The sequence below is a fragment of the Stigmatopora nigra genome, chromosome 15, assembly GCF_051989575.1.
Source record: "Stigmatopora nigra isolate UIUO_SnigA chromosome 15, RoL_Snig_1.1, whole genome shotgun sequence".
Lineage (NCBI taxonomy): Eukaryota > Metazoa > Chordata > Actinopteri > Syngnathiformes > Syngnathidae > Stigmatopora > Stigmatopora nigra.
The window spans coordinates 7,768,855-7,782,142 of record NC_135522.1 but is presented as its reverse complement, the minus strand read 5'-3'; the positions used below and the strand labels follow the sequence as shown (position 1 = coordinate 7,782,142).

The 13,288-nt window shown below is 37.3% G+C and overlaps 1 protein-coding gene and 1 long non-coding RNA gene across 7 annotated transcripts in view; one reads left to right on the top strand and one right to left on the bottom strand.

Annotated features, from left to right (window-relative positions):
• The window catches only part of caskin1 (CASK interacting protein 1), a 42,723-nt gene that overhangs the window by 5,194 nt on the left and 24,241 nt on the right, over nucleotides 1-13,288 (top strand). For all 6 annotated transcript variants that reach the window (XM_077734026.1, XM_077734025.1, XM_077734024.1 and 3 more), the window contains exon 2: nucleotides 13,121-13,172. In XM_077734026.1, the coding sequence (XP_077590152.1) occupies nucleotides 13,121-13,172 (52 nt within the window). The remainder of the gene's footprint in view (nucleotides 1-13,120; nucleotides 13,173-13,288) is intronic.
• LOC144208268 (uncharacterized) overlaps nucleotides 1-13,288 on the bottom strand; it is a 38,188-nt gene that overhangs the window by 2,730 nt on the left and 22,170 nt on the right. The window contains exon 3 of the long non-coding RNA XR_013328859.1: nucleotides 7,076-7,198. This is a non-coding gene — a long non-coding RNA (uncharacterized LOC144208268). The remainder of the gene's footprint in view (nucleotides 1-7,075; nucleotides 7,199-13,288) is intronic.

Below are 13,288 nucleotides of genomic sequence, written 5' to 3'. Positions count from 1 at the left end.
AGGGCAGGCTGATGATGGCTCTCCCAATGGTGCCAGGTGTGTGCGTGTGCACGCTGGTGTAGACCGGATAAGTGGCCTAAGTTGGAGCAAATGGCTGGCTGTCTGTCACAGCCATAGTCAGACTATCAAGTACACACATGTGCACACATACACATGGAACTAAGACATATTCACCACAGAACATGGATACTCAGTCACCTATTTCCACCACAAACCAGACTTGTGTTTCTCTCTTTTTTTCCACAAACAACCACTCAACACCCCAGCACAGCTGTCCTGCGAGCAACATGTTTAATGCTTGATGACAAACAGGTCTGTGTTAAAGTCACATTGGTGTTAAAAATGGTTGCGTGTTGGTCTCCTTTACTCTCAACTATATGCTGTCATTATAAACTAAATGCTTCTACCCTGTTTGTTTGGTAATAGTTTTCCTTACCGGAACATCATTTGTATTTAGACCTATGTGTGGGTGTAATGGGAACAAGAGGAGTACCATATTCAAAGTCCAAAATATTGGTATGGACAATGTCTAAATCTATACAACATTTAAAAATAGATAGTGATATAATTTTTATATTGATATATGACTCAGACCTACTGTTTTCAGTGTTATCTCCCATTTATCGAATAATAAGAAAGGAGCTAAACCAGTGTGCATGTCAGCTGGGACCATCTCCATCTCGCATATGAGTCCAGTCAGGATAAACTGAATAGAAAATGGATGGATGGACAAAGACCTTATGTTGCAGGAAAAACTATAGTGATATCATCCTATTTAACTGCTTCTATTGTATATTATTACTTATTGTTTTTCTCTGATCTGATCTGTTGGATACTGACCGTTCTAATAAAATAAGTAAGTCAGCTAGTTGAAGAATAGTTTCATGCAATTTGTGCAAATCATATCTGGTGATGGTGCAACATCTTCTATTCCATTCCTGAGTTCTATTCCTTTATTTGTTTTACGATTTGCTAAAATATGAATATGCTTTTCAAAAGTAGATTGAAATCAGAAAATCTGACCTTTAGCTGAATCACCCGACAAAATGCAGGTTCACATTGGTGTTACTTTTTAATTTAGGCTTACTGTTTGTGACTCTTTGTTATCCTGCTTCTAAATTGTGTAGCTCAGGGCAGTACATCCTCATGCAAGAAGGAGGAAGTCAAGATCACTATGACTCGTCTTTAGGATACACATTTGTAAATGTAGACTCATACTGTATTGCATAGTATGTCTGGGACACACTGCTGAAGCAGATGTTGCGCACCATATAGTTTAGTATGAATTGAAATAAATAGACTTGAATAAACATCTTATACAAACAAATGTGAATGTGCAGCATGCATAAATAAAGTACCGTATGTGAATTGATACTTGATTTTAAATGCCATGTTTCCAGTACACTGTGAAATATATATATTTTTCTTCAAGTGGGTTATTTTTTCACACCCTGCTCTGCCATTTTCTTTTCTTGGTATCTCTCGAGACACATTTACCCTTACAAAGATGTGTACTGTTAAGAGCTGCTTTTTTAGAGCTTTTTGATCACTCATATGCACGGCAACATTATTACATAGAATTTTTTTTTACCTGTTTCCCCATAATTATTCAATAGCAAGATCCAGATTTAATATCATACTCAGAAGTTGGACACACATAGTTCAGAGTAAAAATTCTTCACTCAATGGCTGCCATTGATAGCGACAGCTGTGCAATTATTTAAACTCAAAAGGCCATACAGCGAAGTATGAACGAGTGAATGTCTATTTATGATTAACTCGTTTAAATTCATAGCAAAAGAGCCAGATGATTAAACATCTATCATCGCCAATTGCACTGAAAAAGTTGAATTTACATTGTTGCTGTCTGCTAAAATCTCTTTTCACATGAGTCCTTTTCATATAGTCAGCCCAACAATGATAAACAAAGTATTTGAAGTATTTAGTGCAGGAATTAAACCAGTCAGTAATGCCCCCACATTTCCCTAAATCATAAACAATTCCTCCTAACTTGTCTGTTGGGTGTGGGGATGCCTCGCATGTTGATTTGGATAAAGATATGTGGATCAGATCATTTTCCAGGAAAACTGTGCTCTTACTAAATACTGTATGTGTTGACTACTGCTTTGAGATTTTCAGTGAACTTGTGATGATTACACCATCTGTATGTAATCCTCAAAACAGCTGGAAGAACTTGGCAATATTGCTGTGGAAGCCTTTAGCCTTCTAAAATGGATAGAAAATGATGAAAAACAGACATTATTATTCAGCGAGAGTTTTGCTCTAGGCATTTTTGAGCATCACCATTCTGTCTCCCAGAACTAAAAGCTCTCTGTCTACTTGGACAGCAATGGTCTCATGCTAGAACATGTGACTCACTAGCTTTACTCCTCATTACACTGGTGTAACGTTTTCATTGTGCCACCTTTATAGTGTTTTTTTTCATCCATTCATTTATTTTCCATACCACTTATCCTCACAAGGGTCTTGGAGCCTATCCCAGCTAACTGTGGGTAGTAGGTAAGTGGAGGCCCTGAACTGGTTGGCAAAATGAGATGAATAACCACTCACACTTGTTGTACCTTGGGACAATTTAGAGTGTTCAACCAGTCTATTGTGCATGTTTTTGGGATTACATAATTGAATTTTTAAATGTGGGGTATAACTCATTTTTGCTTAAGTCGTCCAGCATATAAAGTTTCAGTCGTCTTGCATCAAAAAAATTCTCATTCGTTATGAACAGTGCTTAACCTTGTCAGGGTTGCAGGGTGCTAGAGCATATCTCAGCTGACTTTGGATGAGAGTCTGTACTTCAAATGAACTTGACGACACATTAGTTCAGACATATTATGAACTATTATTAATAGAACACATTGGCAGGCTGGTAATTTAATTGTTTTTTATCATTAACATCTAGTCAACCATACGAATACAAAACTTTCAAGGTTCAATTAATTTAGATTTTGTGTTTTTAAGTCGGACAACAAACTCACAGTTCGCTTCAAATATTACTACTTTTCTTTTTAATATAATCTTATGGCTTGTCTGTTTTTGTTATTGAGATGAACTCGACCAATCATGTAAATCTGTTTTTTTTTGTTTATCCCCAGAAGAAAGATTGTTTTTTGTGACTACTTTGCTTTACTGCATAAATGTAACTTACAGTCCGAACCGTATGTGTGTATGTATGTGTGTGCACAAATGGCGAAATGTTCTTTGAGGATTTCATGGTTGGTACTTAAAGCTGACATTTTAGCAAGATAACAGAGCTTTAGCTCGTTGCAAGTGTGTACAGTATATTGCATATGTGGTGCCAACAGCCGCCTCCTTCCTTTGATCACTGCAGTAGGTGTGTGTTATTTAAGCCACATTGTCGTTTGAAGCCTGTCAGCCAATGCAGATGAAGAACGGCTTTTCCTGAACCAATGTGCACCGTTGTTTATATTCTGGCTGATGGGTAACTTGTGTACAGCTGTGCAACACATGCAGAACATGTAATTTTGTTCAGATTGTTTGTGCATACTGAGGTGCTTGTATTATGTGTTGATGGCAAGTCGTCCACATTTTTTCCTGCTTACCTTTCCTGCCACTCCTGCTCGTTTTTTTCCCTGAATTCTATTTTCGGGTTTGCTCTCAAAATATCAAATGGTGTTAATTTACTCGGTTGCATTGAGTAGCAAGTGTTGTGTAAAGGTTTCTAATGGGATTGTAGGATTTTGGAGAAAAACAGACAGAACCTTTGAAAGGCTAGAATGAGTGGAACTGATTATGGGAAATATACAGTGGGTGTCATTGATGAAGTTTGAAGTGGACCTCTTTATAATGCTTGGGTATAATAACTCAATGCTCAAGAACACTTCATTGCTCGCTAGTAAAACCACATGAGCAGAATTTTGTGCATGCACAACACTTCTGATGATCCCAGGTGGACTGATAATTTAAAATGAGTGCCTAATACAACTTTTCAATTGTTTAAAGGATTTTTGGGGTTTGCATGTTGTCCGTGGTTTTGCTTGGGGTTTCTCCAGGTACTCCGGTTTCCTCCCAAATCCCAAAACATACTGGTCGGACACTCTAAATTGCCCCCTCGGCCTGAGCGGGTTCCAAATGAGAGCCATATGCACCCATGAAAATCGACATGTCTGGTTCGCGAGCCATAGGTTCCCAAACTCTGCTTTTGTGTGTGTTTCAGTATAAGATTACAGATAATCTGACACTGCAGATTAGAGCATCAGATGTACCAGTGCACTAGGTTTAGTCTCATACAATACTCAGAATTAAAAAAATATCTTTGTCTTGTCTTAGTATCTAGCCTTCAAGTTTTCTTGTCATTTTCATTTTCTCTGTCTTTAACACCCCATCCTTACAATATTTGACCCCATTTCATGTTATCTGACCTGTTGCTACTCTCTGCATCCTCGCACATTGCTTCCAACCTCTCCTCTCCCCCCACGTTGATATTATTCACCCCCTCTGGTTTGATTCATGATTATTATATTATTATGTCATGAATAATTATGGTCTTGGATTTAAAGAACATCTTGTGAGTTATACAGAAGCTTTTCATTTATTAATTCATTTTCTGCACCACTTATGCTCGCAAGGGTCACGGGGGGTGTTGGAGCCCATGCAAACTATCCCAGATATACCTGTAACATTTGGGGGCCTTGATCAGGTTATCATAGTCAGATGTGTTTTATAGTTTGAAAATTTCTAGAAGTAGGTTCGAGCTGTTTACCCAACAATGAAGGGAAAAGGGCGCAAAAACCTCTAAACCTTCATATTGTTTAAACAGAGATGACGATTTGTTGAAATATTGATAACACTCCACCCACATCTCTGTCAAAATGCTTGAAAACTCAGAAATTTGTCTGGTGGGATTCCAGGTTTGGCAGATCGTAAAGACTGTCTCCTGTTCAAGACCATAAACCTCGCCCAGTTCAATAAAAGCAGCCCAAATTCCACCTCTTGTTCAAGATGACACATTTTCTCTAAAGGAAGCCCAAATTTTATCAATGCATCCAATGTATTTCCCTCCTGTCCCAAGAATCCGGTTAATTTGGAAACACTGACCCTACAGGATAATCTTTGGTTGTGCTGCCACCTACATACTGGCCATTCATATATAAACCATACTAGACTCTAAAGTGCAGGCCACCACATTATTTACACCAAAATACATATGGTTCATTAGCCTATCAAAATTTCATAAATAAACCACAGTGTTCAAATTGAAGGAAAAAAAATTGCATTTTACAGTAATAAAATAGCAGTATTTTTTTTACCAGAACAAATATAAGCTATTGTATGCCTAATATTTAAATTTTACATTTGGGTACAGGTCTACCTTAACTATATTTTCTAAAAGTAGCAAAATGTCTGGTGTGAATTGCTGAAATTCAATCTGTTACACAGAATTAAACCATCAAAAAGGCTCAATGCAGGGCTGGATTTCGATCAAGAAAGATGGTTTAGACAGTAGCTACAGATAAAGTACAATCAGACTGTTGTTCTCAATGTAACTACCACACACATACATACCCACACACACACACACACACACACACACACACACACACACACACACACACACCTCTTCTGAGTAACAGCCCAAAGCTTTCCACTGCTTAGGGTGTGTGAATAGGCAACATACAAAGGGGCTTTTAGCAGGTTGACAAATCAGAGTGAGCAAAAGAAAGTTGGGTGCTTACTTAGCTTCAGGGACTTTAGTGTGTTATTTTAAATCAACTTAAGCACAGTAAAAGACCACTTCCCTAACACAGCTTTAAATTGAATTGAGAATGTGTTTCCGTAGAACTATAATGTGAGAGTTATACATGAATGAACAATGGTGAGAATTCAGGAATGTAAAAAGGTAGTTAATTATATTAGGCACTTTAAAAGCCAAACTCCCTCAACCAATCCATCATTGCACGGTCCTAACAACATCTTTAAGTAAGAGTTTTCAATTTGACCACCATTTTGCTGTCACATAGATTTACAAATACCACTTTTGTTTCAACGTTCTTCATAGTAATGAGCATGAATTGATTAAGATTTTATTGCATTTGTAGGGTGTCTAAAAAAAAATCCATTGAATCATTTGAACAGGGTCCAGCAACCCGGTGACTCTTGTGAGAATAAGGCGTACGGAAATTAGCCCAATGAATAGAATAAATGTGCGCTCAGTAAAAGCAAGGAGAAAATGTTGACAACAATTTCCAAAGCATGTTAAAATCTAACCTCTCATTTCCCTTCACTGATTAATGTGGAAGCTATGGCGTGAGACTTATGTATGTATTTGGAAATGCAACTTATGTCAAATATAAATAAACCTAGCACAAAAACCTGTTTAAGGTGCATAAGAATGTATTTTGTATGTTATTTATTTTCTATATTGCACCGTTGCATTGTCTTAACATGACTTTCTTTGCAAACAAGAAATAAGAAGTAATATAGTACTATTGCACAACACTGCTCTATGTTTTGCACTAATTCTTGTGTCCTATTGACCCCTTTTGGTACATTTGTTGGCAGAGTAAATCACATAAAAATAGCATTAGGATTATTTTTATACTGTCACATTCTGCCGCTGGCCTGGTTCTATTTAGCATTATGGAGCCTAAGAGTGTGGCGGTAGGTTGTTTTTTTATTTAGTTGTTGCTGTACTTGTTTTGATCCTCTTCCTTGTATATGTATTGAGGAGCTTGTTTCTTTGTACTCGTATCCTCCCCTTGTGGCACTTTGCTCACTGTCTTAGCTACCCCATTTTTTTTTTTAGATCATAGTTGACGTTTTGACATGGACTGATTTTTTTACTTCCTATTTTTGTTTGCGTGTGTTTTTGAGTTTGATAAATCTTGTAATACACTTTCTTGTTTCGAGTCAACTGCTTCAGGGACCAACTATATTTCTGTCTCTGCAGCTCGTAACACATACTCAATGAATCACCCACTTATGTTCTAGGATGTTAAGGAAACCTCATTGTAACATAAAGTACTTACTGGATAATTAAACTATTAAACGATCTGATACTACATAAGGATTTTGTCAGAATATTTTTCATAAGACTCACATGTTCACGTGCTGGGCAGGCAGCCTGGTTTATGAGCTATATCTGGAGTCAGATGTGAGCGTCCCTCTGCTGGATTCAACTCTCTGACACTTCAGGGACCGTTGATGTCATTGTCACGTGTACCTGAATGTGCAGGGAGAAAAAAAAACACCCCTCAGTTCAGATGGATTGGATATCAATCACCATCAAATACATCCATTGAGTTTACAAAAATGTAAATGTGACAAAGTGATCATCAAAAGCGACAATTATTTTCTTCTGATTAGCATGTCAACACAGTTAATTGTTCACCCAAACAAAAGCAGTGCTAAATAGCCTCTAGACCAAAATGCCATAAGAAATTAGTGTTATCACAGCTGGTAAGGTACAGCTGAGAAATGCTGTGTGATCCCTAACATTATTTTTGTGAATGTGAAGAAGAAAAAAGCCAAAAGAGGGTGAAGAGAGCCACTATAAGAGAAGAAAATAAATGGAAGTTTACTGGCCGGTAGGGATGAAATAAGAGGATGATGGAAAAAAAAGCAATGAAATGAGAGTGAGGATAGGAAACAAAGTCAAAGTAGAGCAGCGGGAATATGGAGGAAAGGAGTAGCAAGTGACTGGAGAGTGTCTTGAAAAAGGAGAGAAGGATAAAAGGAACGAAAAATGTAGAAGCAGATACAGCTTGAAATGGATTGACCCTGAAGAAAAAGGTGCTTGGAGATTCTGTGAGCTGGGGATAATCACGATGAGTCATGCCCAGGGACTGAGTGAGCCACTGGAGAAAAACATTACTGACAGTCCCAGGCATCAAAAGGCCTTCTGGAGCTTCTCATAATCTGTTTGGAGTCACTCGGGAGACAAAGGCCCTACAGACAGTTCAATGGTCAATGTAGAGCTAGTGCATTGCACTGTGCACTGCTCATAAACTATGACTCCACAGCATGGGTAGGGAATTTATGACTTGGGAGTCATATGTGGGCCTTTTGATGGGTGCAGATGGGTCTGCGCTAACTTGTGAGGTGAAATATGGAAACCACTGGTGAAGATTTAGTGCAACTTTTTAGTGTTACACATCTACTGCAGTTGCTCACAAAAGTGCACAAGTGTTGTTTTATGGGTGTTTAGCAACAGAATCGGTCCCTTCTCTCAGGGTTAACCAAAAGGTCTTATTTTGATCTGTTGTTCTTGTTTTTTAAGGTCATGTCACTAGTGGCATTATGGATGATACTAAGCCGCATAGACAGTAAAAATGCAGTGGGGTGTCTTACAGTATCTCATCCAGAATTGTCCTATCTTCAGACACAGTTACATTATTGGAAGGTCAGCAATTTGTGTTGAACAAATCTAATTTCTCAAACTGCTGAAATAATGCTCGATGTCCTTGTTATGAAATTATAGCATGCCCATAGGAAATAAATAAGGGCAGGTAAAAAAATATGGACAATGGAATGAAGTATTAGTGAGAAAGAGGTTGCTAGGTAACTATGGAGTGCTAACTCGTGGAACTATAGTACCAGGGTATTAGGTAATACAAATAAAAAATAGTTTCCTGTCACTGATATTGACATTGATAGATGTCCAATTCATTTAAACTAGGAGGATTTACTGATGTGTTAATTTGATAGACTTGGACAGGCAATTCATTTTTTTTTGTCAGTTTTGAGTCTTTTTCAATCAAAACACTATTTCTTGAGATTTGAGCTTGGCAAAACAGGATGGCCGCTCTAATGAGTTTGGATATTGGATAACCACATTTGCTCAGCTGCTCACATACTCCCATAAACGTGTCTTCAGAGGCAGGTAAACAGGAAGTTGGCTGATTAAATTAGAGTGAAGAGACAATGGTATCAGGGGGGAAAAGGGAGAGCAGAGGCGGAAGGTGGGTCAGGAAGAGCTCATTCCATGCGATCAATGTAGATGAACAGTAATAACAACAAAATTGTTGTTTAACAATATGATATATTTGGCACAAATGTGCATCTACAGTAAATGCACTAACAACATATGGATATTGTCATCCTTATCCATTAGTGTCGATTTCGCTTTAGCAATGTACTTTGTAATCTATTTTAGCAGCAAGCTGGAACACATCCTTAAGCAAGAGAACATAAGTGGTGAAACTTTTTGTTTTTAATCTTACTAACTTGACTTTTTGTAGTAGTTGGCTCTTTTGTATACATGGTACTTTTCCCATCAAATTGAGAAATAAACATTTTCAATATAATGCAAATTTAGAACATTTTATTTAGTTTTATTTCTTAAATCTAGGCAGATTAAAATACCCAATTTTACTACATTTTAAAGAAAGCATTATTGTAGTCACTGTCATATGAGCAGCCTTACTTCTGCTTTGCACTTTCAAGAGTCTGGGCATGAGTGCAATGTTAAGGAATCAAAAATGCGGAAGCAGGCAAAAACACTATGGTATTTTCCAGACAGAACCAGTAAGAATGACTAGGATGTGAGCAAGTTTGAAGGGATGTAAAGGAGGAGGGAAATGAGAGCAAAAATGGGAGATTTTTCAGGTGTTGAAATGAGACAAAGATGTTTGCCTGCATGTGGGAGTATGTTTCTCACTTGCATTCCCTCCTCCACTTTTGTTGGAGGTTTAGAAGCAGATGTCAGGCATATACTCATGCCAGAGAGTATGAAGCAAAGTACATAGTTACAATATGTTTATTTATAGCATGAATTTGGCTGACTACAACTCTGACTTCCACCGGAACACTCTGATCGATAAAGATTTATGGGTTGACAATTTGTGTAGTACCCCACAAGATTTATCTATTGCATTTATCACTGCATATATCTTTACATGCTACACTTTGTTCAACAATGTTTTGTATGTCGGGGGTTTAAGTTCAATCTTTTTTAGCCTTAGTATCTATATGTAAATAAAGGCTTGAAGCTTGAATGTTTGAGTTAAGTGGAAATAGAGTATGTCAGCATTTTGGACGAGAATTTTTTGTGCTAACGAGCCTAACCCAGCTCTTTCTTACTAGACCATCTGGAAGAAAAATCTATATTTTAATCATTTTACTGATATTTGAAATAGGAATGATGATCTTTTTGTCTGTGATTACAATTGACATGGCTTCTTTTAGTACTCCCCGTGATTGGCTTTAAATTACAGGTTGTTGAAGTGCCTGAGTGGGTTTGTTTAATGTACACAATTACTGCATTTACAAACACCAAACCAAATGGGTGAAAAGGAAAAGGATATAGCGATAACTACTGATTGGTTGCTCCTGCTTCAGGGGCCAAGAAAATAACAGCATTACGGATAAATAAAGTTTCCCTAGAGGAAGCAGATAAATCATTTAGGCTGATCATATGGAAATAAAAATGCCAACACGCTCACGCTATCATCACTATGTTCACAGCAGTATTGGGGTGTGTGCGTGGTTATGTGGGTGTGTGATTGTGAGTCTGCGGTTTGAGTGCAAACACACTTGTATGTGTAGGATGATGGAGAGGATGCTTGTTGCCTTAGTAACCACCGACTAAGCAACCCTGGGCTCTGCAGTTGTGTGCGTCTGCGCATGTGTGTGTTAATGCTTATGTGAGATTGTAGAGTTGAAACTAGTTTGCTGCGACATCAGGAAATCTGTATTTTCCTAGAGTTCTACTGCAGGTAAATTATGCATATTTAGTGCGGACTGTGATAAACTGGCGACCAGTCAAGGGTCTAACCTGTATTTCGAAACATGCATTTAGATTGATGCCTATTCAATCGACATAGCAATGTTGGGCTGGGCAATATGACCTTATTATATTAGTTTTCACCCAAAATGTAAGATATTTTCAGACTTAGTTTCCAAGTATATAAGGTAATGGCTTCACAAAGAAAGAACTTATTCATCAAAGAATAATGTTCTGTTTAACTGGTTTCTTAATATCTTAATACAAAACAACAAATAAACTTGATTAATTCTTCTTCTTTTTTTAATCCACACACAAAAGGCTTCAAATTGATTAAGATTTATCAGCCAGACACACACAGGTCATAAGATAATGCTAAATATACAAGTGCTGTAAATATATTTTTCTCTCCTGCTTGGTAGCTTGACCTGGTTTCGCTTGAACTTGGATTGAAACTGATCCCCAAATCCCTACTCAACACCATATCGGGCTGGTCTCACTACTATATTTAGCAGGACACCAACTGACTTTTTTCATCTGGCAAACCATTTAAACATTATTCTTTTAGCCCTGTTTTCGCATGCATACTGGTCAATCTAAATCTGGCACCCCTTTTAAAAACTCTTCTATGTAGGTGTAGTTTTGTTCAACATGGATGTAATGAAATACTATAACTTCATATCGAAATGTCATTATACTATGCTGATGATTGGTGTTTGCAATCAGTTGTCACTAAAAAGTATGAAGTTGATCTCATCAGATGTATCAAATAAAGTGAATCTTAAGCTTATATATGAAATAATGTTCAAACATCTTCATAAAGAATTCAAACCTATTATGATTTAAAATTATGGAGATGCCTGTGCTTGTGTGTGAACAGAACATTGTGTATCTTATTGGAGTTTGTGTATATCATGCTCAGATGATATTGGCCAAGGACTCACTGTTGCCGACATTGTCCTTATATGATGTTTTGTACGCAGCCTCTTCCCTTGTTTGATGACATGAGTCATGTAGGGCAGTCAAGTCCTTTTATGAGGGCAGACTTGGACGGGGTGCAGTGCATGGAAAAGCAAATATTATCTCATACAAAAACAGGTGGGGAAACAGATTTTACTCCCCCCATTACTGTATTGATAGCAGATTAATGAATGAATAGTGCTTTGGTGTGTATTCATATGGCCTTTTGTGAATTTAAAAGAAATTAACTTTCAAGTTTGCAAACTATGAGGGGTAAAGGGAAAATAAAGGTGGCGTGATGATGAAGGAATAGTCGGAAGGGGAGAAATCAGACTGAATAATGGCAAACACAACAGGTCTACTTTTGGCTTTCCAGAGTGCAGCACACTATTTTCCATTCTCCTTGCCAGAGAGAGAGAGAGAGAGAGAGGACAGGGGTTGAAACTTGGAGGGAAAGGATAAAATAACGGGTTGTAGTTTTCAGGCAGCTATGAAAAGAGTGTGTAGAGGTATTAGAATGAGTGAGTAACTTTTGAACCAATTGGAAACTAGTGCCTCACACCATTTGAACAAATTGGAAAGTTATACTGTGCAGAAATGTTGAATTGAGCTTTTGTGCAATTGTAGAAAATAAGTTTTTCTACCTTGTAGTTTATATTTTTTTGTATTAACTTCTACATTATCCTCATGTTGAGGTATATTTTATTATTTCTATTCTGTTAATACATTATTGCGTAGATGTTGCCATTAATAGTCCCCAAAGTAAAATAACCGCAGTGCAGTTTATGTTGCGGTTGTTTATTAGCTTGACTTCTGTGTGGGCAACATGGATTGCACAGCTCGCCGTGTGTGTGCACATGTAAAATGAATGAAAGATGCAAGATTAAAGGCAAATGCAGATTAATTAACAGTCATAATGCGACTTTATCAGTAGCAGGGCCAATGCAACTCAAGTGTAGTGTTATTTTAATGTTGTATTAAGTTTATTAGGCCAAAGAGCATTATAAAAATATAGGTCAGTTTGTAGATCATCACCAGTGCTAGCAGGGAAATGACCCACAGGTTTTTTGATATTATCATCTTGGGAGATCATACCCAAAGAAATAACAGTGACTTATGACTCTGAAATGGAAGTATGGCCCACAAACTGGCTGTCAGGCCCCCAGTCCAAATTTATTCAACGTCTATCGCTATCAATGGCAGTTAGCAAAACGAAATAAATTGAATTATATCTGTGTAAGATCTTTAGGGTGCATGTATAATGAAAACAATTATATATATTTTTTACACTGAGAATGTGACATTTAGCTTCTGAAAGATAATCCCTTAAAATTAAGTATTATAACTTTTTGAACTTGTCTTTAAGTACACTTATGGTAAAAAAAAAAAAAAAACACAAATATTGTCAATTTACATGCATTAAAAGCTACAAAGAGTAATTGATTTTCTCATGTTTTCCAGAGTTGCTTGGGTCAGCAAAGAAAGTGAATGTCAACTTCCAGGATACAGATGGGTGAGTTCCCTCATTTTCTTCTCTCCATATGTTAATACTTGCCTCCCCCAATCCACAAACATACACATCTCTTATCATTGCTCTCGTTGCCACTCTTGCTTGTCAGGACTGTCATT